At 39.9% G+C, this 26,906-nt stretch overlaps 1 protein-coding gene across 2 annotated transcripts; it reads left to right on the top strand.

The window, feature by feature from the left end:
- Positions 1-2,488: 2,488 nt before the first annotated feature.
- Positions 2,489-24,416, top strand: CLNS1A (chloride nucleotide-sensitive channel 1A). 2 transcript variants are annotated; one of them, XM_078156935.1, is made up of 7 exons: positions 2,489-2,732; positions 13,225-13,361; positions 16,126-16,245; positions 17,313-17,420; positions 18,380-18,487; positions 19,695-19,783; positions 23,573-24,416. In XM_078156935.1, exons 1-6 carry the CDS (start codon positions 2,608-2,610, stop codon positions 19,760-19,762), a joined length of 666 nt encoding a protein of 221 aa, XP_078013061.1. In that variant the 5' UTR covers positions 2,489-2,607; the 3' UTR covers positions 19,763-19,783; positions 23,573-24,416. The 2 variants fall into 2 exon arrangements, with proteins under 2 accessions (XP_078013061.1, XP_020845167.1); XM_020989508.2 differs by having other exon boundaries at positions 2,490-2,732; positions 18,314-18,487.
- Positions 24,417-26,906: the final 2,490 nt, after the last annotated feature.

Genomic DNA, 26,906 nt, shown 5'->3' with positions numbered 1-26,906 from the left:
CCTTTTTGCAAACTTTTGTCAAGACTCTGGTTTTTAATTTGGGTAGGTGGTCTCTGTCCCTCACAATGAGGACCTGCACCATGGTGGTGGCAGTGTCACAGGAGAGAAGAGGCCATACTTGAGAGATGTTGCAACAGCGAAATCAACAGGCCTTGGCAACAACTCAGATATAGGGAGTGAAAGAAAGTTAGGAGTCCAGGATGACTCTTAATGTGTAAACCTGTGGGACTGGGAGGATGGTGTTGCCCTCTGTAATTATGGGGAAGGTAAGAGGAGGGGAGGGTTTAGGGGGAAAGATAATGAATTCCATTTTGGAAGTGTTAAGTTTTAAACATCCAAATGGATCCAGTTAAGAGATAACTGAAAGGCAATTGGAAATGAGAAATTGGAGGTCAGTAGAGATTAGGAGAGGTTAGATTTGAAAATCATGAACATAGTGATAGTAATTAAATCCATGGGAGTTGATAAATCACCAAGTGGAATAGTATAGAAGAAGAGAAGAGGGCCCAGGACAGTACCCTATGGGACAGCTTTGGTATCTAATGGCTCTTATAAACCTGAGACTTGCCTATTGGGGAATTTTCTCAAGCTTTTGGGAGAAGCATGCCCATCAAGACTTGATAACTGTGAGTCAAACTAACAAAAGGAGGGCTCACTGAGAACAGGCTATGGAATCTATTCTGATAACGGCAAACTCGGCTTCCTGGAGTACAGATTTGGCTTGTTTACTCTTACAGCCAATCAGCAGCTATGAAATCTGTGGCAATTTAGCACAGATAAGTAAAACATTTCTCTGTAAAGGGACAGGTGGATCAAGAGAGAAATCAGTCAAGGGAGAAAAGTGGAATATTTGGAATGCCAGCAATAGGATTTATGCTTTCCAGTTCGAGGGCAGGAGACAACAGGAAGAGATCAAAATACTTTTACTGTTAAGAAAACAGACTTTTAAACAAAACTGCAGGCTTTCCTATCAGAGGACGGCAAGTATTTGTTACTACAGTACTTGAGACTGACCATAGCTTTCCTGTGCCCTTGCTTAGGGGTTGGAGTTGGGGGTAATGTTTGGCCACCATGTGGTTGGGGTATTACTAAGATGACATCAAGGTGTTGTGAAATGATTGCGATTCCTGTTTCTCCCTCCAAAAGTCTTTTTTCAGTACATTTTTGCAGTACCTGTTAGAATGTTTTGTTTGTAGGCAGCAGCCAAGTATGCTTTTTGCATATTTTTTTTTGGCAAGGTCTTTTGACCAGCAAACTTATCTTTCACATCACTTTTAAAATGTTCAATGTTAAATGTGAAAATCTGAGCATCTTAATGGAGACAAGACGGACCTTATATACAGGAAGACTATGGGAAGGATATAGGAATGGCCAATGAAGTAACAGAATTCCAGGGAAATGGAGCCTAGATTGGACCAAGGGTGGGAAGTGGCCTGGGGCCATAGGGAGGCAAGACAATGGAGGGCCAGGCTGGGTCAAAGAATCATGGCCTCAGGGGAATGCCAGAGATCTCCTTGATCAAGTGGGAGAGTTCAAGGACAGTCCCAAGGTTTTCAAGGGCCCATTGCCAAATGGAGCCCAAACTGGGACAAAGGTCTCACTTTGGGCCTATACCCCATTAAAGACCACACTAGTTTTGGCTTCACATCAGAATCCCGTTATCCCTCTTTCCCTTTTAGAAGGGTATCCCCTCTTTAGCATTTTTGATGTGGATTTTAAAATGTTCATTACACTTTTTAAAAAATTGTTAACCTTCTGCTCAAGAGTCCTTTTTCAGGAACTCAAACAATCGTCAAATTAGGAACCCATGAGAGCCAGTTTGTTTTCACCCATGTGGAAACTAGAACCCAGAGCCCAGAAGCTTCTCTGAGGAACACAATGAGGTCTCTATTGCTGATGTGGATGATGGGGACCACACAGCTTCCTTGCTTGTTTCATGCGAAAAGTCAGAGCCACGTGGCCCGAGACCTTTAGAGATCTGGCTGATCTCGAACATCAGCCTTCCTGATCATGGAGAGACGTCAGTGCCCAGGAAGCCCGAGGTCGTGGTTCACTGACAGTGGGGGCCACATGTTTCAAACGACCACAAAAAAGCTGCTGGAAGGGCAAGGGCCCCTGCCCCTCGGAAGCCCACCTTGCCAGGGCCACGCTCCCTCGGACAGGAGGGGTCAGCACCGCCAAACTCCTTCTCTCCCACCTTCTCCTTTCCAGTGGTCCTCAGCTCATTACACAGCTGGGGGAAACTGAGGCTCGGACAGGCGAGAGGAAGTGAATGGCCCAAAGTCACACAGGGAGTCCTGGGAAGAGCTTGGATTGGAAACCACGAGTCCCGCCCCCAAGACCAGAATGGGTTGGGGGAGCGGGTTCAGGAGTAAAGTAGAGCGCTCGCCGGTCTTCCAAGACTACCGAGCACTCTTCCTAGAAAGGCTTTGCCTCCTCTCGAGCGAAGGAGGTGGGCGGGGTTTAGCTGACATTGTCCTTCCGGGGTGGCGAGCCTCCACCGGACCCTTTCCTTCCGGGTTTGGGGCGAGCGTGTTGCCTTCGCCTCCCGACCAGCCCCCCTCCCTTGTCCGCTGGGCGGCCAGTGCCACCGCCACCGCCGACGGGATGAGCTTCCTGAAGAGCTTCCCCCCGCCGAGCCCAGAAGATGGGCTTCGGCAGCAGCAGCCCGATACCGAAGCGGTGCTGGACGGCAAGGGCCTGGGCACCGGCACCCTCTACATCGCCGAGAGGTAGTGGCGCCGGCTTGAGGGGATGAGCGCGGGCGCGGCGAGCGAAGCGCTCCCTCCTAACCCCCGCCCCGTGCGTGGGCGCGCTCGCGTTGCCGGGGAGGCGGGGGAGGGGAGGAGGCGGGACGCACGCATGCGCGCGCACAGGTGTCCGGCGGCAGGGCGTCCTCGCGGCAGTCCCGAGCGGTCCGGGGGCGGTTGGGGCCGCGCTCAGGGTACTTTGGGGAGCGTCTCCCCAAGCTGTAGGGGAGGGGAGAGAGTAGCGGATTATGGCCTGGGGGTACAGCCACCATGCCGGTTCGGTGAATCCTCCCCACGAGCTGGGGGAGTGACGGGGAACTCGCGCTGCAGATTATCCCCTTTATCCTGCGTGTGTGCACCTAGCGTGCGCGTCCTCTCCCCTGTTAGACTGTGAGCTCCTCGAGGGCAGGGCCTGGCTGTCGTTTGCCTTTCTTTGTTTCCCCAGCACTTGGCACAATGCCTGGCACACAGTAGGCGAGTAATGAATGTTTGTTGACTGACCTACAGACTCACTGCCTGCCGCCGCAGCTCATTCCACGCAGGACAGATCCGTTAGCAAGCTCGTCGTTTAGAACTTAGTTTGCTCCTGCATCTGCCCATTGGGGCCAAGCAGAAAAAAAAGCTTAAAGCAGAGTTCCTTTGGCGGTCAGTCTGCTGAAGCCTCCAGACCTCTTCTCAGAGTGATGTTTTTAAATGCATAGAATAAAGTCATCAACAAGCACTTACTAAGAGCGTAATATGTATCAGGGACTGAGGGTAGCACTGAGGGTACAAAGAAAGACAAAAACCAGTTCCTGCTTTCAAGGAGCTTACGGTTTAATGGAGGACACAACACACACACAACTGTTTGCAGATGATCCATCTATAGGATAAATTCATGGTAATCTCAGAGGGAATGACTTTGCATTAAGGAGAACTGGAAAAAATTTTTGGAAAAAAGTAGGCGAAATCCTACCAGTTCGAAAAATAAAATTCTGTCAGTTCAAAAACTGAGATTTTTAAGGAAACTAGAACCTAGATGAGGGAGAGACAACCCATAGTTGAATAATCAGGTGGAAAAGATTAGGAATAGAGTTTTGTTTGCATAGGACTACAAAGGGAACCAATTATATTGAAATAACAGTTACCAGAGGAGTTAAACAGCCAAGTTGAGGTTAAGAATCCCCGATCTGAAGCCTCTTCTAGGTGACAGTCCTTCACATATCTGAGGATCATGGTCCCCTGGATCAGTTAGTCAATATGTATTTATTGAGCAGTTCCTTTATGTGTTGGGTTGTCAAACGTGAAATAGTCTTTGTCCTTAAGAAGCCTGCATTCTAAAGGGAGAGATTGTGTCTCACGTAAAATTTATCTTAAAGCCAAACATACCCAGTCCCTTCAGCTGTTCCTTATGATGCTGTTTTGAGTGCCCTTCCCCTTAAATGTGCTAGTGAAAATTTCCCTCCTAATAAGCATTTATTAAGCAAAACACCTACCAAGTGTCAGGCACTGTGCTAAGTGCTGAGGATGGAAAGAATGACCCTTGAGAGGTAGACAATCTAATGCGATACGGACTGGACAGAAGTTAAGTGACTTGTAGCTATTAAGTTGTTGAAACTAGTTTTGAACTCAGGTTTTCCTGATTTCAGGTCCAGTGCCCTATCTACTGTGCCATCTGGCTGGCTCTAAAATATGCCATTCAGAATACATTGCTGTAATAAGAGTTTCCACCACTAAACATTTGTTTAAAAGCCTTTACCTTAATAAACATTACTCACTCCAGACATCTCTCTCTCCCAGCTTCTACTCTTTTCCCACCTTTCCCTCCTCCATTTAAGGACTCAGACCAGTCATCTCTTCATTTTTCACCTGTCTGCTCTCCTTTGGCCTTCTCCATCATCTCCTCCCCTGCATCTCCTCCAGTTTTCTTTTGTATGTTGTCTTCCCGCTTTGGATTTGTAAGCTTCTTTAGGACACTAGGGACTGTTTTTCATATTTGTTTCCCCTGTACTAGCACAGTGCCTGGTATATAGTGGGTGATTAATAAATATTTATTGACTGACTTACTGACTTCTCCCAGCCTTCCTTCTTATAGCTGCCAGATTAACCTTCTTTCTGCCAAATAAAGTTTATTCTCTTGCCTGTCTTCTGAGGTTCTCAGAATCTGGCACCACACTGTCTTTCCAACCTTATCCTGATACCTGGTCTACTCTACAGTTCTGTGTTTTCCTGCCTTCATAATGTTCTCTATGCCTGAAATATCCTTCCTCCTCTTCACCTTTGGATTTTCTGCCCATCTTTTTAGGCCAACTCAAAATTCTACCTTCTTCATGAAGTCATCTTTGAGTCTCCCAATGAAGAGCAACTTCTTTTCTTATAGTACTGTTTTCATGCTTTGATAATTCAGTTGTGTATTTTATAATATAGTTTACTTGTGTATGTGTCTTATCTTTTAAGAGTAAATGTTAAGCTGTATGAGGGCATGGGGGAAAGATTACAAGTTTAGTTTTGGGCATGTTGAATTTAAGATGTCTGCTGGACATTCAGTTTGAGATCTCTAGTCTGAAAGGCAGTTGGAGATGGGAGATTAGAGGGTTGTAGAGAGGTTAGGCCTGGACAAGTAGACCTGAGAGTCATCTGGATAGAGTTGATTGAAACCATAGGAACTGATGAGATCACCCAGTGAACCCTCATTCCTTTAACATGGAATCTGCTAAATCTCGTGTGATCCTAACTACGGTTCCACAATATTTGTTACTTTCTGGTTTCTTGAAGTAGTTTCTACTGGACCTGGAAGCTCTGGAATTTGGCAGTGCTGTTCCTGGGAGTTTTTGTTTTGGGATCCCTTTCAGTAGGTGATTGGTGGATTCTTTCAATTTTTATTTTACCATCTGGTTCTAGAATAGCAGGGCAATTGTCCTTGATAATTTCTTAAAATATGTTATCTAGGCTCTTTTTGTTCATGGCTTTCAAGTAGTCTAGTAATTTTAAAATTATCTCTCCTTATTCTGTTTCTGAGGTTAGTAGTTCTTCTAATGAGACAGTTCACATTTTCTTCAATTTTTTCATTCTTTTGACTTTCTTTTATTGTTTCTTGAAATCTCATGGAGTCATTAGCTTCCACTTACCCAATTCTGATTTTTAAGGAATTATTTTCTTCACTGAGCTTTTGTACCTCCTTTTCCATTTGACTAATTCTGCTTTTTAAGGAGTTCTTTTCTTCGTTGAATTTTTGTACCTCTTTTACCATTAGGCCAGTTCTGGTTTTTTAAGGTGTTATTTTCTTCAGTAATTTTTTGTGCTTCTTTTAATTTTAGCTGTTAATTGTCTTCATAATTTTTTATATCACTTTCATTTCTTTTCCCAGTTTTTCTCTTATCACTTTCTTTAACACTTCCAGGAATTCTTGCTGGTCTTGGGCCCAATTAGCATTTTTCCTTGAAGCTTTGCTTATAGCTGTTTTCACATTGTTGTCTTCTTCTGAGTGTATGTCTTGGTCTTTCCTGCCACAGTAGTAGCTTTTTGTGGTGGGGTACTTTGTTGTTGTTTGCTCTTTTTCCCAGCCTATTTCTTCAATTTGAATTTTATGTTAAAGTTGGGCTCTGCTCACTGGAGGTTAGGAAGGGCCTGTGCAAGTTCAGGCTTTTTCATGCTTCTGTTTTTAGAGCTAGTTCTGGAGACCACAATTTTTTTAGTGTTTCCCAGGTGGTATTATCTTGGAAGGGTATGTCACTGCTCTTCTGGTCTTCACTCTGATTTTTATGCAGGAAGGGCTTCTGTTCCCCTGAAGCCACAAGTACTCATGCTCCTCTTGGCCTTGGAACCGTGACCAGAGTCCCTGCTCCCTTGTGACAAGCACTCCTTTCTGCTGTGGAACTGACACCCAGAACTGCTAATGGGCAATAGAGTTGCCAGTCAACGCTAGCTGCACCCAGTACCAGCACAGGGTCCAGTTGTCTGATCCTCTTACCATTTTGGGGTCAAGAGCTGCTGCTGCTGCTGCTGCTACTGTTGTGGTTGCCTCCAAGGCCCACCTACTAGCTGGTGTTCTTGTTGTGCTCCAGGCCTGTGTCTACTCTGGTGTTAAAAAACTCTCCTCCTCCTCATCTCCTAAGTAGTATCAGCCTGGAAAAATGTCTCCTTCTGACCTTTTATTGGCTCTACCACTCCAGAATTTGATTTGAGGAGTTCTGGTTCCTGGCCTGTTCTCTGTCACATTAGAAAAATCTAGGGAAAGATTTCTTTATAAATAAAGGATAGCAATTAGAAAAGAGAAAATAGCCAGTTTTGTCAACATAAAATATAAAAGACTTTTGCCTGAATAAAAATCAATGAAGACAAGTGGAAAGGTAGAGTGGGAAAACAATTGCATCAGATATTTTGGTATTCAGAATAGAGAGGTCATCGATATGAATATAGTAGACCAATTTCTCAAGGGTCAAAGGAAATGAACTGTTTGCAAAAGAAAGTTTGCAAACTAAATGACCACATGAGAACGTGCTCAAAATCGCTAATAGTAAGAAATACGCATGGCATACTTTCTAATTGGATGATCCAAAGACATCTCAAACTCAGTATGTCCAAAATTACAGTCTTCCTCCTTCCAGACTTCCCTATTTCTGTCAAAAACATCACTGTCCTTAGTGTTTCAGGTTTGTAATCTTGTCACGATCCTTAACTCTTCTCATTCCTTTACCCCACATAGTCCATTTGACAAATCTTGCCTTTTCTACTTCCACAGCATGGTTTGTATTTGATGACCCCTCCTCCACCTCCAGAGCTGCCACCTTAGATCAAGCCTTCATCATCTTTCCCACCCATCTGTTTGTCTGTCCAAGATTTAATCAACTCCCATTGCTTCTAGGATAAAATATCAACTCTATTTAGCTTATAAAGCCCTTCATAATATGGATTGAAACATACTATTTTCCACTTTTTTTTGGTTCAAATTTTCTTGTACAAAATGACTAATATGGAAATGTTTTATATGATTGTACATATATAACTGCTTACCCTCTCAGGAAGGGAGAGAGGGGAAGGAAGGAGAGATAGAATTTGGAATTCAAAACTTAAAAAAACAACAAATGTTAATTGTTTTTACATGTAATTGGGGGGAAAAATACAATATTATTTTTTTTAAAAAAAGCTCTTAGTAGTCTGGCTCCAATTTGTATTTCTAGGCCCATTGGAAATTATTTCTCTCACATTCTCCTGTCTCTGGACTTTTTATATTGGCCATGCCTGTTGAGCACACCCTTCTTATCTCTATGTCATAGTTCTCTGCTTCCTTTAAGACATAGCTCAAACAACATTTTCTGCATGAAGTCTTTGAGCTTAATAAATGCTTGTTGATTGACTAATTCTCTGCTAATGCCCTCCCTCCCAAGCCACCTTATATTTACTTTGTATATATTTGTATTGTTTTATATTTATATATAATTATCTCCCATATTAGAATGTAAGTTCTTTTTAAAAGAGTTGTTTAATTCTTTACACTTGTATCCCCAGTATCTAACATATAGTAGACACTTTTTAAAAATGTTTGATTGATTGATTGGTATGAACAAAAACTTAAAATTTTATCTCACAACTTACTTTTGTTCAAGCAAATTGGCAAAGATGACAAAAGGTGATACATTCATGGTTGGAGGGGCTGTGGAAAAGCAAACTCGGTGATATACTACTGTTGGTAGAATTGTGAAATGCTCCAGCTCTTCTGAATTTCAATTTGGAATACTGAAAGCAAAGTGACGAAACTGTCCATACCCTTTGACCTGCTGTTCTACTAATGAGCATATTGCACTGCCACCCCCTTCTCCCATCTGTCAAAGACATAAGCAGAGGTCCGGTATGTACCAAATATTCCTAGCAGCAGTCTTTGTAGTGGCAAAAAACTGCAAACAAAGTGGGTGCTCATCAGTACAGAATAGCTGACAAGCTATGGCATGTAAATATGATGAAATGCGATTCATAAAACAACAGCAAATAGGAGGAATTCGGTGAAACCGGAAAATATATGAAATGATACATAGGAAAATAAGTAGAACGCAGAGAGCAGTTTACACAATGACAGTTCCATGCAAATGAAAAGATGACTAAAAAAGAAGCCGAACTCTGAGTAATGCAAGAACCAAAGAGAGTCCCGGAGAAGAAATAATGGAAATTCTTTACTACTTTAGATCAGAGAAATGGGGGACCACCAGGACCGAGAGCTGACAGATACAGTCGCTGTTTGGATGTTTTTGCTTCAGTCTTTTAAAGAAAGGATGGTTCAATTTGGAAATGGCGGGGGAAATGACTAGTGTTTATTGCTTATGTGTTTATCTTATTGACATTAAATATTTCTGTCCTATGATGTATATTGTCCATTTAAAAATACTTGCAGAAATGAATATGAAGGCCTTCTATGAAGTATTTTTGGTTTTTTTCCTATGAAATGTTTTATGGTGACAGTGGATATGCTCTGTCAGCAGTAAGGGAGAAGCCTCAGAACTACATTGTTATGTGGCTTTTAAAAATAAGGACAGAATTTGATGGATATTCTGTGGTAACATTTTGTCCACCACTGGGCTGGCACTTAAAACAGAGAAAATTTTGTGGTCTTGGATGTTTGAAATTCTCTTGACAACCCATATTTGGTATTTTGTTCATTGTACTACAACACAGCCAGAGAATTTTTGAGGTGGGAAGAAGTAAGTTTATTTGTTTAAAAGAATGTAGTTTGAATAAGAGATTGATGGTTACTGCAGTTTTCTGAGGATTTATTAAAACTTTTTTCATATGCAGAAGAAAGTGGATGGTTCGTGATGCAAATCTAATTATTGTGGCTTTACAAAAAGTGTAGGTTATGAATTATGGATAGTCAAATTTTCCAGATAGTGACTGTTTCTTTCCATGAAATACAGAACCTTGTCTCAAATAATTTAACTTTCTCTTGATGACTGTCTTCACTGTAAGCATTGATTATTATATTATGGTATGTGATGTTGTAGTATGATTGTATCATAGTATATAGTTATTTCTTCAGGCCTGAAAGTATTTAGGGCTATGGGATAGTGTATTTAAGTCTTTGAGTTCTTATGCCTTTCTGTTTCTAGATCAGTGTCTGCAGTTCTCTCTTGATTCCGTCAGTGTGCATCCCACCTCATTGTGCTTAAGGTGCTACTGTTCATCTACTGTGGACTTGGAAAACAGACATGGTCTGTTAGCTGTGTACAGAAAATGAGTAGTTCATGGGCTTTGATGAATGTACGTGGTGTCATTTGTTTTGATTGCCCAAGGTCTGTTGCTCCCTAGTTTCAAGTTATTGTCGGTCTGATAGATGAGGTTACTAGATAGCTGGGTCCAGATAGATAAGGAATTATAGTTCACTATCATTATCATCATCAACATCATCATCTTAGGTGGGGAGTTTGGAAGGAAGGGAAAGCTACCAAAAGCTAATCTGGTCCAGTCCCCTGCTCAAATCATGAATCCTACCCACAATGAGTATTCATCAGTCTCTGCTTAAAGAGTTCCTATAATAGGTAACTCAGTACCTTCTGAGGGCCCCTTTTCATTTGTCCTTCTTCATCTTTTTTTTTTTTAAGGCAGTTGGGGTTAAGTGACTTGCCCAGGGTCACACAGCTAGTAAGTAGCAAGTGTTTGGTCTGAGGCTGGATTTGAACTCAGGTCCTCCTGACTTCAGGGCCGGCACTCTATCCACTGTGCCACCTAGCTACCCCCCCTTTCTGTTTGTTAAAATAAAATTTAATACCTTTTACGTCACTCGCATTTACTACCATTCTCCTTCCCTTCCCTTCCCAGAGAATGCAGTCCAGCCTGAATATCCTTCCAGTTACTCTACTTTATTCCTTGGCTACCTTTTTGTCAATTATTTTCCTGGCATAATTGGTCTCTGGTCACATGGTGAGAGCAGAACATAATAGGTGACAGCTAGAGTGTCCCACTTGTACCCTCATAATGTTAGGAGAAAGTGAGGAAAGGATCTAGGACATTGGTTGGACTTACTGTAGTGAATTTATGAGAGGACATGGACAAAAGATGGGCAGGTAAGGATGAGTTGTGATTGGCATCTTTGGAGGGAACTTCCAAATTGGTGAGATCATCAAATCTATTGGAGTATTGTTATTCTAGTAAAATAATTGCAGTTGATCTTTTGAGGTTTCTCTGGTTTAGCTTCATGTGTCACCTAAATAGAATTGATCCCTTTCTCATCTGGAGTTTCCCATTAAAGCTACAAAACAAAATTTGATGGAGCCTGTTTTTCATTAACTGTGAAGAGGTGATTTTCTGATGAGGGCAGACATGATACTGTAGTATCCTTTGCCTCCAATAAAATTCTCCTTTCTGGCCTCATCATGACATGAAACAAGCCCTGGGTTTGCAAAAGCTAAACTAGTAGAGCACAAGCCTTGGCATATTCTACTAAGCTAGAAAAATTTCTGGTACTGGTCCAGCAGTGGACTTTGTTGTCTGAACACTAGCTCAGAAGAGGCCCATCACCAGGTTGGTCAAAGTGTGTCAAATTTTTTGGCTATAGCTATCCTCAGATTGTACCCACCCCTTCACCATGTACATGCCCTATACTATATACTCTTCCTTCCTTCCAATCTCTTTTCTGCTGCATTTCATTCCTACCTCTTTCCTTTCGGTTGCTGTCCATCTACTGTTGAATTCCTTTTCAGTCGAAAAGTTCTCCTAAGACTGCCTTGCCTACCAGGGTCTGGTCTTTCTCCTTTTCAGACTATTTGTTCTTTGTCTTGATGGCTTGCCTCTTCTAAGTTTTCCTAATACAAATGTATCACATGATTTATTCTAATTCAGTCCTTTTTCCTCTCTTTTTTTTTGTTTGTTTGTTTTTTGGTTTTTAGGCAATTGGAGTTAAGTGACTTGCCCAGGGTCACTTGTGTTTGGTCTGAGTGTCAAGTGTTTGGTCTGAGGCCGGATTTGAACTCAGGTCCTCCTGATTTCAGGGCCGGCACTCTATCCACTGCGCCACCTAGCTGCCCCACTTTTCTCTCTCTTTATCCACTCTTGTCCTTTGAAAGTCCCAGCTACTCTTGGGCCTACAGCTTCAATGATCCCCTAGCACCTCCAAGGAGTTGATGTCATCTTCTGACCTTTATTTGGCCCAAAACATCCCCTGAGTTCTTGTTCTGTATCTCAGGCTTCTGATCCTTTCCTTCTGTGGTGTCTCAGTGGCAGTGCTAAAAGGAGCTGATGGAAGGGAGTGGTGACCACAGTAATCTGTCCCTGGGCCAGCATTGGTTCGTGATTCATTCCTAACACACCTTAGGTTGCTTACCACTGGTGGAATGTATAATGTATAATCTGCAACACGCTTAGCAAGATGTGATAGGACACTAAAAGAGAAGCTAGAAAACCTGATTCCAAGTCTAAGGTTGTTTTTTCTTATTGAAGTACTGTGCCCAAGTGATTTAATCTTTCTGAACCTCTGTTTCTTCACTTATAATGCAAATGGTAGGGAGAAGAGAGGAGGAGATTGCTTCCACAGTATATACCTCACGGTTGTTATGAAGAAACCATGTTATGAACTGAAGTGTGCCTATATATGTGAATTCTTACTAGTGTTATGTTTTTACGTTAGTAGTTCATGCACAACATAAGTGGACCATTGCCCAGAACTCCTCCTCTTCTAGGGGTCTGGCCCCACCCTGTCCACAGAGTGGTACACTTTCAGGGAGCTTTACCTGTGCTGCTGCTGCTACCACCTGCTAGGAGCCAGGGAGCCAGAGCTGAGCCCAGCCACTGCCTGTCAGGAAGTCGAATTTGTATGATGAGAATTTATGTAAAATGAGAACTGTCTGTATATTAAATATGAACATACAATTAGAGTCTTGAGAAAAAGAAAAGGTACAAATATTTTTATGATTCAGTCTTAAAATGAGCTGTTTATTTGCAAATGATATTGGGGCAGATTCTTAATATGATGCATTAAATTAGAAGTCTTATTTATAATTGTCCAACAAAAATTACTTTATACTAATTGGTACATACAGTCATATTATGCAAAAAAAAATATTTTTTCCTCCCAGGGCTATTTAGCTAAACTGGCCTTTATCACACCCTTTTTGGGAAAGGGGAAAAGGCATGGCAAGGACTTAGTTGTGAGAAAAAAGAATGGTGAAATTGAAGCATTATTCAATGAGAAAATTTTTTTAAAAATACTCTGAACCTTGCACAATAATTTTTCTGCTAGTTATAAATTTTTTGGTGTCATGCTATTTAAGTACTAGCATTAATATGACCTATAAATGTAGAATTTTATGTTTTAACTTACGTCAGAAACAAAACTGGGGAAAGGAATAGGTTTCAAAGAAAAGCAGGCCACAAATAATTATATACCTGCTGCCAAATTTCATTTTTAAGTAATTGTTTTGAAGGTATGTGTGTGTGATATTCACATAAAAACAAAACACTTTAATAAACTTAAATCAGTTCTATAACTAACTTGCTTAACTATATTTTTCAGCCGCCTGTCCTGGTTAGATGGCTCTGGAATAGGATTTTCACTGGACTATCCTACCATTAGTTTACATGCTGTCTCCAGGGACCTAAATGCCTATCCGCAAGAGCACTTGTATGTTATGGTCAATGCTCGATTTGGAGGTACAGTATAACTTATCTTATCCCCCTTTTCTAGCAAAATTATATTATGAAAGATAATCTAATGTTACTGAAAGGTGGTAGCATTCTTCTGAGGGCTTTTAATTTGGATTTTAGGACAAAGAATTTAGGTCAGAGCTTCTTCAAATGAAATTGCTTTGAAATCCTCAGTGTAAACAAACAAACAAACGTTTCTAAGACTCTGGAATTAATAGTTGTTGCCCCACTTATTTTTAATGCTCTTTTCCATTTAGTTAAATGTCTATACAACAGAAGTTGGAAGTCCCTTTGGAGTTCTTTGTCATGGGCTTGAATTGTATTTCATCATGTGCAATGGGAATTTTACAGTTTAGCACATTATTTATGAACAGTGATTGTTACATTCCTTGTCTTTCTTTGCACTTTGTTTTATATGTACTTATCACTTAGAATTCTTTAATTAGAGAATGACTCTTTGTCTCTTCTGTTCAGCTTTGCCCTGCTTTTTTTAGAAGTGCTAATTAGGCATACTTAAAGATTTGGGTCAGAGCCCTTTTTTTCCTGGTGATTAAGGAAGAATTTTTATTGAGGTTAGGATTAGTTCAACAATTATTATGTCTGCTAAATCAATTTTCCCTTTTAGGTTCCAGTTTCTAGTTAGGTTCTAGTTTCACTAGAGGAAGTATTTGACGATATCTATATGGATGTCTCTTGTTTCCAGTTGCCATTTTAAAATTGAATTCAGTTAATTTCTTCTGAATTTCTAAATAATTATTTAAAATTCATTCATAACACTAATGTAATTTATTTATTTGTTATGGGATCCTAAATTATGACTGTTGTAGATCCTCCAAAGATTGGGGGTACTGAATGAAAAAATATGGCTGTAACTACCCAAGTGTAGGACCTTAGGCACAAAACCAAAATTCCATTTCATTCTTCAGCTGTGTTTGGTTGAGGATTGTTGAATACTGCATTTGGTTTAATGTTAGTGTTCATTCAACAAATAAAGCATCTGTATTATGTAAAACATAATGCTTTAGAAGCTATTGGGATTCAAATAGCAATAAAATAATCTCTAGTTTCATCTATTGCAGGACATAAGAGAAATATAAGTACAAGTAATTATGGAAGCTTAGAATAACAGGGCTGAAAAGGACCTTTATAGTTCCGAGAAGATAGTATGTTGTAGGCGCTGTAAGAGCCTACATGATAGTAGAACTTCAGAGGAGAGAGATTGTTTTGGCCTGAAGGATCAGGGAAGAAAACTAAGGAGGTGGCTTTGGCACCCAGCATTGAAAGATGTTTGGCAGGGGCAGCTAGATGGCACAGTGGATAGAGCACTGGCCCTAGAATCAGGAGGAGCTGAGTTCAAGTGCAGCCTCAGACACATGATGCTCACTAGCTGTGTGACCCTGGGCAAGTCAATTAACTGCGATTGCTTCACCCCCCCAAAAAAAAAAAAAGATGCTTGGGAGATGACAGCATTACAGTTGGATGGAATGTCAGAATGATGGTAGCTGATGCTGGGGGGCATGGGAAGTGCAAGGTATATTCAGGGAACACTGAATTTGATTGTGGTGTAGGACACACATACACACACAGAGTGTAATAATGGAAGAGCTTCTTGAATTTTTTTCAGTATTTGTTAGGAAACAAAAATTTTACAAAAATTATTCTCTAGAGCAGTTATCGTGGAAGAAAACTTTCCAGCTTTTAGAGATAGAAATGTGTTGGGTTGCCAAGTTAGAATTCCTTAACAATTTTGTTTCCCTAAACCTACCAGCAAGCATCTTCTTGCTCTGTTGTAAGTCTTGACACCACTGCCATTTTCTTTGGTCAGTTGGTAAAAGATTTATACCTTTGTTTAAAAACATTACCTGATTTTTACCTTTCCCCAACGTTTCTGACCCTTTAAGTGAAAGTCACCTCTCCCTTTGTGGATTGTTAAGATTAACCATATAACCCCTACAGCATTTCATCCACATTGGAGGAATAACTTAAAATAGCATTTTGAAGTACTTTGTTATATCTTTTCCCCTCCCTTCTCTGTGCCTAATGCTGATTTTTTGCATCGGCTAGGCTTCTTGGACATAATTTCTGCAGCACTTTCAGGATCTTTCTCTGACATCTTGAATAGGAATGTGGAGTTTTATTCAACTTTAAACATGTGTTGTTAGTATATCTGTATAATCTTTTTAAAAAGCCCTTCTAAAAGATCAAGTGATTGCTTATATCAACCTGTTGGAAGCTGAAGTGATTATGATTTATTTCTTGAGGCAAAAATATGTAGACTTGATTTTTTTTTGTAGTATATTATTGGGAAGTGGCAGTGCTGTCCTTGTGTCTCTAATGGTGTTATTTCTGTAGTCTTTCTAATTAGCTTGTTATATTCTAGTCTTTTTGAGAAATTAGGCAGCCACTTTGTGGTATATTTCCTTTTCCTATGATTCTTCATGGCCCTCTTTTTCCATCAGTTCTCCATGGCCTTCTGTCCCATAGTTTACCTTTATCACATCGTGTTTATTGACCACATTTTAGCTATTGAAGCAGTGACAGAACTGTGTGTCCACTGAGAAAGATATTAGAACATAGTACAAACAAATGGCAACTTAAAACTGTGGCCAAGCAGTTTTCACATTTTGACCCAAAACCGTTTCAGAGTTGATTTAATAAAATTAGAATTATACTATTTGAACATCTCATTAAATTTCCTTTGGGATAGTTTCAGTAATCCAATAAAAACAGGACACTATAATGTAAAAAATTTGCCCCCCATTACTCTTAGAGGAAGAACCAAAAGAATTAAAAGAAACTCCAGTGGCAGAAGGGGAAGAAGATGAGGACAGTGATGAAGATATTGAACCAATTGCTGAGTTCAGATTTGTACCAAGTGATAAGTCAGCATGTGAGTATTCTCCTGTTCACTGGTTTTCTTTCAACAAGTAAAAACTTATAGCCTCCATGTGTGCTTATTCTCAATTCAAGTATCTTTGATTACATAGTAATACAGGTTTGGGGCATGTTGTGGGAAAAACGCTAGATTTGGAGTCAAGACTGGGGGTTGAATATTTGGCTCTGTTGCTTTTACTGTTGACCTTGAGCTAGTCATCTGTCAGATGAAGAGGTAGAATTGTGCTAAATGATTTGTAAAATCATGAAGTTCTAAATCCTGTGATCAGTGAACACTGAGGGAGATTTGTTTTTAGAAAATATCTTTAATTACCAGTTGTTCAGCGTATCAGAGAAATAGACAGTTCTGGTCGTTTTTTCCCAGTGCTCTATTACAAAAAGTTTTATTGTTGCCTTTAGTTATTTCATACTCAATTCTGGTATTGTCTACTCATTGAACCCTTCCTTGTAACAAAAGAAAAAAGCTAATAATTGAGTAGTCTAACAGTGTATATACCACATTCCACATCCACAGTGCTCACTTTTCTTCTGAGAAGAGGAAGGTTTGTTTCCTTACCACTTTTTCAGGACAGATTATTCATTACAGTTCATCAGTTTCCTGTAACACAATAGTATTTCATTACATGTTTATGTACCACAATTTTGTCAGCCATAAATCAGTCATTGGTGATACATTTTGTTTCTAGTGTTTTGCTTCCCCAAAGAATATTGCTGTGAATATTTTGCAGGACAGTATTTTGTCCTATACAGTGGGTCTTTCTTTTCTGTCACTGACCTTTTTTTGGGGAGGAGAGAGGGGATGTTAGAGCAGGTAACAGCTATCCAGCAGTGGGAGGACTGAATCAGAAGGTATGAACAGTTTGGTGACTTTTCTTACATAATTCCCAATTGTTTCAAAAGCAGTTGGACCCATTCACAGCCTTTCCAGTCCCCCAACTTATTCGTAAGATGAGAGGAGATAAATTCTAAAGTCCCTTCCAGCTCTAAATCTGTATTCATAATAATCTCATTAGGTTCATTTTTCTTGTTGACTAAAGAAAAGATGGTTTATTTATTGTTCAGTGGAAGCATTGTTTGCTGCAATGTGTGAATGTCAAGCTTTACATCCAGATCCTGAGGATGAAGATTCAGATGATTATGATGGAGAAGAATATGATGTGGAAGCACATGGTTAGTGAAATTTTGTGCTTCAGTTTATTTCAATTTTGATTCAACCTAACTATTGTGGAGGGGTTCATAATTTTTTATGGGTATGTGTGTTATGTGGTACAGTGTGGGTATTTGTATTATTTTTCTACATATCGAAAAGACAAATGTTACAGTCCATTTCTTTTATCTTTTGAATAAACAGACACATGCGAAATATCATGTACTTAGTCCAGAGCATGTAAAAAAAAAAGCATCAGTAGAATGAAAAAGGAACCTGGGATGATGTCTTAGCACCTCCTCCCAAGACTGAGTCGTGTTTCTTACCCACTTTAACAAATCATTTCCACTTTTCCAAAAACTCTTCGTAGTCATTTCTGTAGGATAGACCTTGACCAGGAGACATTCCCTATTCTAGGACAGTCAGCATCCTAAAATAACTGTCCGTTCCTGATTGGTCTTGTGTGCACACAAATAATTTATGTCCGTGTATGTTAATGCTTCCTTTCCTTTACATATTGTCATATCTGACACAAACCCCTCTTCTGGGGATTTTGCCCCTCATGGCTAAACATTTACCTACCACTTGTGTAAAGTATTTTCTTTTGTTCACATAACATTCTTCACTCTCTCAAGCTTTTTGGTCCTTTTGGGAAAGATTACTGCATACTGGGATATATATATGCCTATTGTATTTATTTCTTCAGTGCCCTCCTGCTTGAGCTCTGAACCCCACTAGGAGCCAGACTTTAACTGTATTTTCTATTTAGCAGCAAACATGTTAACATGGATTTTTTTTTGTTCTAAGTGTTATGCTATAACTTGAAACAATAATAGCTAGCATTTACATAATGCTGTAAGATTTGCAAAGTACTTTACGTTATCTTATTTGATTTTTTAAAAATTTGTACATTCAGAACAAGGACAGGGGGATATTCCTACATTTTACACCTATGAAGAAGGATTGTCTCATTTAACTGCAGAAGGACAAGCCACTCTGGAGCGATTGGAAGGGATGCTTGCTCAGTCTGTGAGCAGCCAATATAACATGGCAGGAGTAAGGACAGAAGACTCAATTAGGGATTATGAAGGTGAGTCTTTTCCAAAACTTTTATCTTAGGCCTGAACAATAATATCAGACATTCGGTCTTTTCTTCATGGGTTCATAGTTTAGAACTGGCAGGGGCCTTAGAAGACCAACTATTCCAATCTCCTCATCTTAGGGATGAGTAAACTGAGGCCCAGTGAGGGGAAATTGACTTGCCCAAAATCACATAAGTGGTAAATCACCACTTCAGTCAGGATTTGATTCCAGGCCTTGGGACTTCAAATCCAATATTAACTGTACCACTCTGCTTATTGTGCATGTCATATATGTCCTTTTGGATGCATTCTACAAAGCTGACAGTTTAAACTTTGACCAAAGTGTGGTGGTTGCACATAGGGAGTGAAAGTTGTATTGAGTTTTCTTCTGTATAATTCTAATGCTGAAACTGCTAGAGGTCAGGAGACCAAGGTTTTCCCACTACTGACTCTTTGACCTTGCAAAAGTGACATTAAATTCTCCTACTTCAATTTCTGGGTAAGAATTCTGAGCAGGCCAGAATTAATCTTCTAGAGGAAGTCACTAGTAGCCAGGGAATCAGAAAAAGCTTCCTGGAAAAGGTGGGATTTGAGTTAAGTTTTGAAGGAAGCTAGGAAGCCTGGGAAGAGTCTAGGAAGAACTTAAGAGTGGTTTTATATGCTCCAGTAAAAAAAAGTTGAACAAATACTCTCCTAATATATGTATATTTATTTTTAAATTGCATACTTGTTACCACTATACTAAATATTATGTATTTTATAAAAAATAAACATTTTAAAGGGTCAGAGAAAATACTTGTGAATGCACTGAATTGGGCCCATGTAAACTGCAGTGCATTGAAATACAGAATGAAAGTGCCACTGTCATTCCCCCTTCCATTGTGGTTATATTATAGTTATGTTTTCTTCTACCCCAGTATATCATCACGCACTCCACTTTGCAGACCATTGATGTATTCCACATCTTTCTCACAAAAATAGTATGAGATGTTTTGCCAAATATTTGTTAAATTTAGTTCACCTATATCTATGGCAATTCCTTTGACCTAATAATATAGTAACCTTGTCAGTAAAGGAAATAAGGTTAGTCTGTCTTGACCTGTTCCTCATGAGGCCACATTGGCACTTTGTGAGCACTGCTTCTTTTTTCTGAATATTCACCAAACGGTTTAAAAGAATTTTTTCTTACTCTTGGCTCTCTACTTCTTTTCTAAGATGGGATGGAGATAGATACCACACCAACTGTTGCTGGACAGTTTGAGGATGCAGATGTTGATCATTGAAGATTACTTATGCTGAGATTGGTGAGTGAGTGGTTTGTTTTCTTACTTGGCCTTGAATATGAAACTTCATTAATAATATGAAATGCTAAATTTTACTTTTCATGATCTGTTTAAGATACTCATTTGCACGTTACTTACTCAGCAAACATTAGGTATCTGCTCTGTGCAGAGAACTGTGCTAGGTGTTACATTTGAAAATTAAGGTAAACTGAGAGATAGTGGCCTGAGCATGATCAGTTTGTTAGCTAGCAGTAACCAATAAATTGGGTCAGTGGCCTCTCTTCAATGACCAAAAGACCCAGAGATAGGGTTCACTGGCCCTAATGTAGTTTTGGGAAGGACAGAGTTGGGTAGGTTGGGAAGACAATGCAATTAGTTACAGGATAGGCACAGCATGATGGGGGTGAGGACAACATGATTGGTTACATCAAGAAGAGTAGGCTAGTACTTATGTATTAAGGGGCTAGTAATCACCCCTTTCTGACATTAAGGATGGATTGCTTGATTGATTCGTGGAACCTATCTGCATCCTGAGGACGTTGTTAGTGGACCACAGATAGCACACTCGCTAGCTTCTAGGAGAGTTTGTTAGGAGATAAAACCCTCTCTAATTGTACAAGGAAGGGCAGCTAGGTGGTGCAGTGGTCAAAATATTAGAAATTCTGGAGACTGACACTGAGTAATACTTGAATGTTTTCAATATCTGTGAGTTCATCACTATGAGTATTCTAATTAGATCAATACAATCCATAACCCTTTTGTACCTTAATAAAAAAATTTTTTTGAACTGTTATGGTCAAAAAATTTGTCTTCTGGATGTGTTCCTGCCTGAAACCTCTAGGGTAGGGTGATTCTTAAAAGATTGGGTGACCCTAAGGGTCTTTTGCCAGGCTCTCATTCATGTCCTTTTTAGATTGCTATAGGAATTGCCACAGCTCATATCCCTCCTGGCATAACCCATTATGAGAACCCAGGTCCACAAAATAATATAGTAAAAAAAAATTATTGGACTTGGAATCTGGAAATCTGGGTTCAAATTCCTGCCTTGGACACTTACTGTAATCGAGTCATTTTATCTCTCAGAGCCTGTTTCCTTGACTGCTAATTGGGGAAAATAAAACTTGTAACAATCACAGGGTTGTTGTGAGAAAGGCACTTTGCAAACCTATGCAATGTCAGTTGTGTTAATAAACTGGAAAAACATGCATTATCTGTGTTTGTCTCCACTAATTATTTAAGTACATGTTGTCTCCCCCAAAAGAATGTAATTGACTTGAGGGAGGGGGACTGCTAAATTTTTTGTCTTCCTTTCCAAGCTCTAGCAGAGTGCCTGGTATACAATAGGTACTTAACAAATGTTGGTTTGATTGTTTTTTAGCATTCTTAATTGCATTGTGGTGCTTGATTACATTGATATTCACAAAATGTCAGTCTTGGAAAAGAATTCTGTCTAATCCTACCCATATCTGAATGAAGATCCCTTCTACACCATAGCCATCCAACTTTTGTTTAAAGACCTCCATGAAGAAATAGTCACTAATTCTGTAGGCAGCCTCTTCCTCATTTGAGTAGCTCTCATTGTAAGAAGTTTTTCCTTATATCAGGATTAAATTTGCCACTGTACTTTTTGGTCCTGTTGCTCCTAGTGCTGTTATTCTCTAGAACCAAGCAAAGCAAGACTGATCTTACTTCTACATGACAGTCTTTAGATACCTCAGAACAGCTGTCATGTCCTCTCTAAGGCTTCTCTTCATGCTAAATATCCCTGTGTTTGAATTAGAGGCTGTCCAACAATCTGCTTGCCTTACCTTGGACACTTCAGCTTATTAATGTCCTTCCTAAATCTGTCTGTTGAACTGACCCCCCGTATTCCAGATGTAATCTGGCTAGGGCAGAGTAGAGAAGGACCAGAACCTCTGCAGATCGAGTCACTGTGCCTCTGTCTGTGCATCTTAAGATCACAATTATTTGGATGGATATCCCAGAGAATTAATTGGTCCTTTGTACATGCCTCTTGGACAGATACTTCAGATAAGAAAGAGCTGGGCCCAGAATTGAATAGGAGGAAGAGAATAGGCTGGATTGCCTTTGGGAAATTGCAGTGCTTTTAATGAGCCCATGCTTTTCTCTGAAACAAAGGACTGTCTTATTATCATCAGTATTCTTCCAGTTATCCTTAGTGCCTGAGTCTTGGAATGTCATAGTTCTGAAGAGTTAAAGTTTTAGATCACCCACAGGGCAGTGGGGAAGGTACAGGGTAAGTTTGAGTAGGTTGCAACTTAATATCATTGAAGAATTGTGTGGAAGCAGCTGTGTAAAGTTTATCACCAGATGTGTGACCAGAAAAGGAGGTGGGCTAGTCTTCTGATGAGAGCAAGGAAGAGATGGATAATCCATGGGTTCCTTTGTCTCCCCACAACATCAAAAGGGGTCCACATTGGGTGACCATCCTGTAGAGGGTTTATGTGAAGACTTGGATGAACCTAAATCCTTAAGTATATGTCATATCTCCTTAGTCTGTTGATTCCTTAGGGATAAAGAGTTATGTGTATGGGGTGGGGTAGGGAGATGATTTTGTTTTCTCATCTTTCCAGCACTAAATACAAGACCTGAGCTTAAAAGAACCATGACGTTGTAAGTGTGGGGCCTCTCTCCACACTGAGATTATAGATTCATTGAGTAATTGGAGTAGGTTTAGACTGTGTTCCCTTGGGTACATTCCTCTACATTTACGTTTATCTGCCACTAGACTGTGTTCCCTTGGGTATGTTCCTCTACATTTACGTTTATCTGCCAGTTTTCTGACCACTGACTGATAAATACCTGTTTGTGATTGTTGACACTAATTTCATGGGAATTTGGGGGGAAATTTGTCCTTGAGCTCACAATTAGAACTTTCAAAAAGAGGAATGAGCCACCTCAAGAGGTAGTAAGTTGCCCATCATTGGAGGCAGCATGCCCACTTGTCTCAGATGTCATAGAGGGAGTTTTGGAATAAGTGAACCCTGAGGTTCTGTTCCCTGTTTCTCTTCCTCCCATATTCTTATTCTCTCTCTCTCTCTCTCTTCAGAATTCACTTCTTTTAAGATATCTACTCTCCCACTTCTCCACCCCCCTTCCTCCAACCTCTGTTCTAAAGGTAGACCATCATCCAGCCTCCACCCAGGTTTTCTGTGTTGTTCTTAGATCAGCTTTTGACTCCCACTTAAAACAAGAAGATTTCACATCATAATTTATTGTTTTCTTATTTCTAGTCAGACTTTATAGCATTCAGATGACTCAGTGGGTATAATTGTGGGAATTTCAAGTTTTCTTATCAGGGAAGCACATTTTTAGATTTCATTAGATTTATTTCTTCAGACCAGTCATTCAGAAAGTGAGAAAAGAATTTCGAGAGAACCTTGATGTCTTTCATTTGCCAGGATCACAGAACATAACCTGCTTGTTACCTAAGTGAGATGTTCCTGTGATGCTCTGGTTAGAATTCTGAAGAGACTGCATAATGACAAAGTAACTATGATATCATCACAGAGCTTTCTAATGAGAAAATTGTCGGCTTTTCTGTTTTCTTCATGCCAGAGAACAGGAGACATTGTGTTAGTAAAAACTGAACATCTTAAAATTGGTGACTGACGTTGAAAATTCCCAGAATTGTACAGAACTTTTAAGTGGGTATTTTTAAAATGTGCTATTAAAATAAACAAGGAATTACTTTGTGTTTAAAATGGCCATGCCAACACTGATTTTTCTCACTAAAAGATAACTATAAATTAGCTGTGTTTTAAAAACTGCCAACTTCTTGTTTTTCAGGTTCCACATTTTACTGAAGGAGGGAACTTTCTATCTTTCCACAGTGCAGAGGAAGGAGAAGAAACATCTTTTTCCCCTCTGCAAAAATGACCTAAACCAGTTGTTTCTTCAGACAGACTTATACTGAGGCCATATGAATCACCACCAGCAAAAGCCTACAGTCTTTATTGACAGAAGTGGTTGAATTCACCCAAGAGGATATTTGTAGCTTATTGACTCAAGAATCCCATGCCCAGTTGCAGTCATCTAGGCCTATAAATCCTTCTCTCACAGTATTCATCTTTTGTAAGGCAGGAGGCCCACATGGTACAGGGATATGGAAAAGAATAGGAGGTGGGAGGATGTGCAAAGAATATGCCATATATGTACATATATATGTACATCACACATGTATATGCAGGTACACATACATGTATGTGTGTGTGCGCATATGTGTGTAGCAGCACTTGCTCCTTGACAAGAGGAGATTAAGAGGTCTCAGAGGCTTGCCTCTGCTCTTTTATACTCTGGATCAATAAGGTAACTGCCCATAGGGAATATCAAAGCCTGATTAGCTTATTTGTGCTTCTGAGTAGCCTAATTAACTATTCTACCATGTCCCACCAATCTCCATTAACATAAGCTGGGAGCTTCTGACAAACTTTTGCTTTTTCACAGTTCACTTTAGTCTGAAAAATGAATTTTATAATTCCAGTCTGTTGTGACAAATTGGCCTCAAAAGCTATCCCCTCTTAGGTGCCTCTGAAGATTTAGAGAGGCTGGGATGAGTTCCTTAAAATACTGCAGATGAGAATCCTTTTGTCTTTGTTACAGCTAAATGAATAAAATTAGGTTTTATATGTTACTCTGTGCTGTCTCTTCATGCCATGTTTTTAACTTTTTGTTATATGTACTGTTTTATTTAATTGGCACCATACATCTTATATGTATCCTTTTGTAGTATAACCCTACAAAGAAACAGTGGAGATTCTTAATATTTTGAGCCTTGTTTGCTCACACTTCTTTAGCCAGTTGTCTTAAAAAAAATACATTAGAGCCATGTTTTAAGAGATTTTCACATCTCCCCTTTAAAATAGGAGACACTGTCAAATAATATAGTCACCCATTATCACTTACAAGTTCCTACTGACAAGTGAGTGTCAATTTATGATTAAAGATTAAGAAATTAAAATAATTTTGATACTCTGATACTCTGAGAAAATCCTGAGTATTTAAGTCCATCGAATATTAGTAGATTTCTCTCATTCCACAAGTACATAAATAGTAAAACACTTAGCCAACTATTATTTTCCTTTTGTTTTATCACATCACTGTCACCTCCCATCACTTCTCAACAGATTCTTTGTTAACTAGGAATTAAGCAAAAAAGCACAACAAACTGACCATGTGCCTGTGATTTTGCTACTTGCCAGGTTTACCTTACCTCACCCTCAGACCTCTCATAATAAAGAAAAACAGTTGAACAAAACAAAAAAATACAATTTTTTCTGTTAGTATTGCCTACTATCACTATCAGTGGCCTGTTTCCTATCCCCACATAAGAAGGGAAAGTATTTCATCATCTGTCCTCTAAAATGAGTTAGTGATCTTGTGGCATGTAATCTGAATTATTTCCTTTTGGTATTGTCTTCATTGACATTATTTAGTTCTATCCAACAAGCATTAATTAAGTGCCTGCTGTGACCCCTGTGTTGAGCTAGGGGTTCTATGAAGGTGAAGAGGAAGTGGCTTATACAGAGACATTGTCAGCATGAGATAGAGTGCCTAGGGCAGTGGCAGTTTAGGCCAGAACATGGAGATCTTGAAAGGTAGTGGCCATCTGAAGAGATAGACTGGAACCAGACTGTGAAGAGCTAAAAATGCTAACCTGAGGAGTTAGTATTTTACTGTAGAAGCATTTAGAAACAACTGAAGATTTTTGAGTAGGAGATACATCAGATCTGTGTTTTAGGAAGATTATTTTGGTCCCCTTGTCAAGTCATTGGAAGAGGAGAGAAACTGGGCACTTGGATTTGAAATAGGAGTCTGTTGCAGTAATCTAGGCAAGAAATGATAGTATCGTGACCTAAATTGGTTGCCTCATTAGTGTAGAGATAAGAACAGATATGAGGTCCTGTGGAGGGAGAATTGATGAAATTTGGCCAGTTACTGGATATGGAAAGTGATGGGGAGAGGGACTGCAATTTATGTCTGTAAATTTAATACCTCTCACTTAATAGGTACCTGGTACATAACAGGTATGTAATACATGATTGATTTGCATAGAGACATAATCGAACCCAGGAGAAGTTAGTAAGATTCCCCAAAGAATATATAGACAGAATAGAGGACCTAGAACAGCTTTGAAGGACGCCCACACTTAGTGGGTAGACAGCCCAATAGGTATCGAGAACAATTTCAAGACAACTTAGAATCTAAAAAGGTCAAGAAGGATGAGAACTGAGACTAGGACTTCCTGTCAGACTTGGCAATTGCTCATTAATAACCCTGGAGAGAGCAGTTTGAATTGAGTGGTGGGGTCAGAAACCAAATGGGAAGGAATTTTGAAGTAGCAGACGAGAAAATGGAGGCAACAAGCATAAATAGCTTTTTCTGAGAAATTGGCTTTGAAAAAGAAAGATGGCAGGATAACTTGTGAAGGAGTGATATGGTCAAGTGAAGGATTTATAAGCATGAGGGAAACCTGGGCATGTTTGTAAGCCTTAGGGCAAGAGCCGACCTACTGGGATTAGAGGGGTGGATGATTATGGGCACGGGTGGCCAGAAGTGGTGGAATCAAGAGATTAAGGGGAAAGATGGACTTTGTCAAGAAGGGACATTTCCTCAGACAAGCAAAGGAGAGAATGGGGAATGAATAGAGAGGAAGGAGGGAGAGAAGGAGCATCTGTCAAGTTCCGTGTTCAGTTTCAATTATGTCTGACTCTTCCTGACCCTGTTTGAGGTTTTCTTGGCAAAGATCCTGGAGTGGTTGTCATTTCCTTCTTCAGCTCATTTTACAGATGAGGAAACAGTGTTAAGTCACTAGCCCAGGGTCACACAGTGCCTGAGGCCAGATTTGAACTCTGGAAGATGAGTCTTCCTGACTCCAGGTCTGGCATTGTATTCACTGTGCCACCTAGCTTCCCCTATTTTGAACTCCTACCACCTGCTAAACACTGGGCTAATAAGCTCTTTACAAATATCTTATTTGATCTTTTGGTGATGTCAGGGTTTCTGGGTAGTGATGTCCTTTTCTAAGTAAAATAATGAGGTGGTCACCACTGCTTAGGCTGGTGGAGAGGGAGTGTGAGGGAGGCTGAATGTGAAAAGAAAAGGTTCCAAATAACCTTTGTGG

The sequence above is a fragment of the Phascolarctos cinereus genome, unplaced genomic scaffold (genome assembly GCF_003287225.1).
Source record: "Phascolarctos cinereus isolate Bilbo 61053 unplaced genomic scaffold, phaCin_HiC Scaffold_726;HRSCAF=1367, whole genome shotgun sequence".
Taxonomy (NCBI): Eukaryota; Metazoa; Chordata; class Mammalia; order Diprotodontia; family Phascolarctidae; genus Phascolarctos; species Phascolarctos cinereus.
Note: the sequence above shows the minus strand (reverse complement) of the source record. Positions and strands in the feature narration are given on the sequence as shown.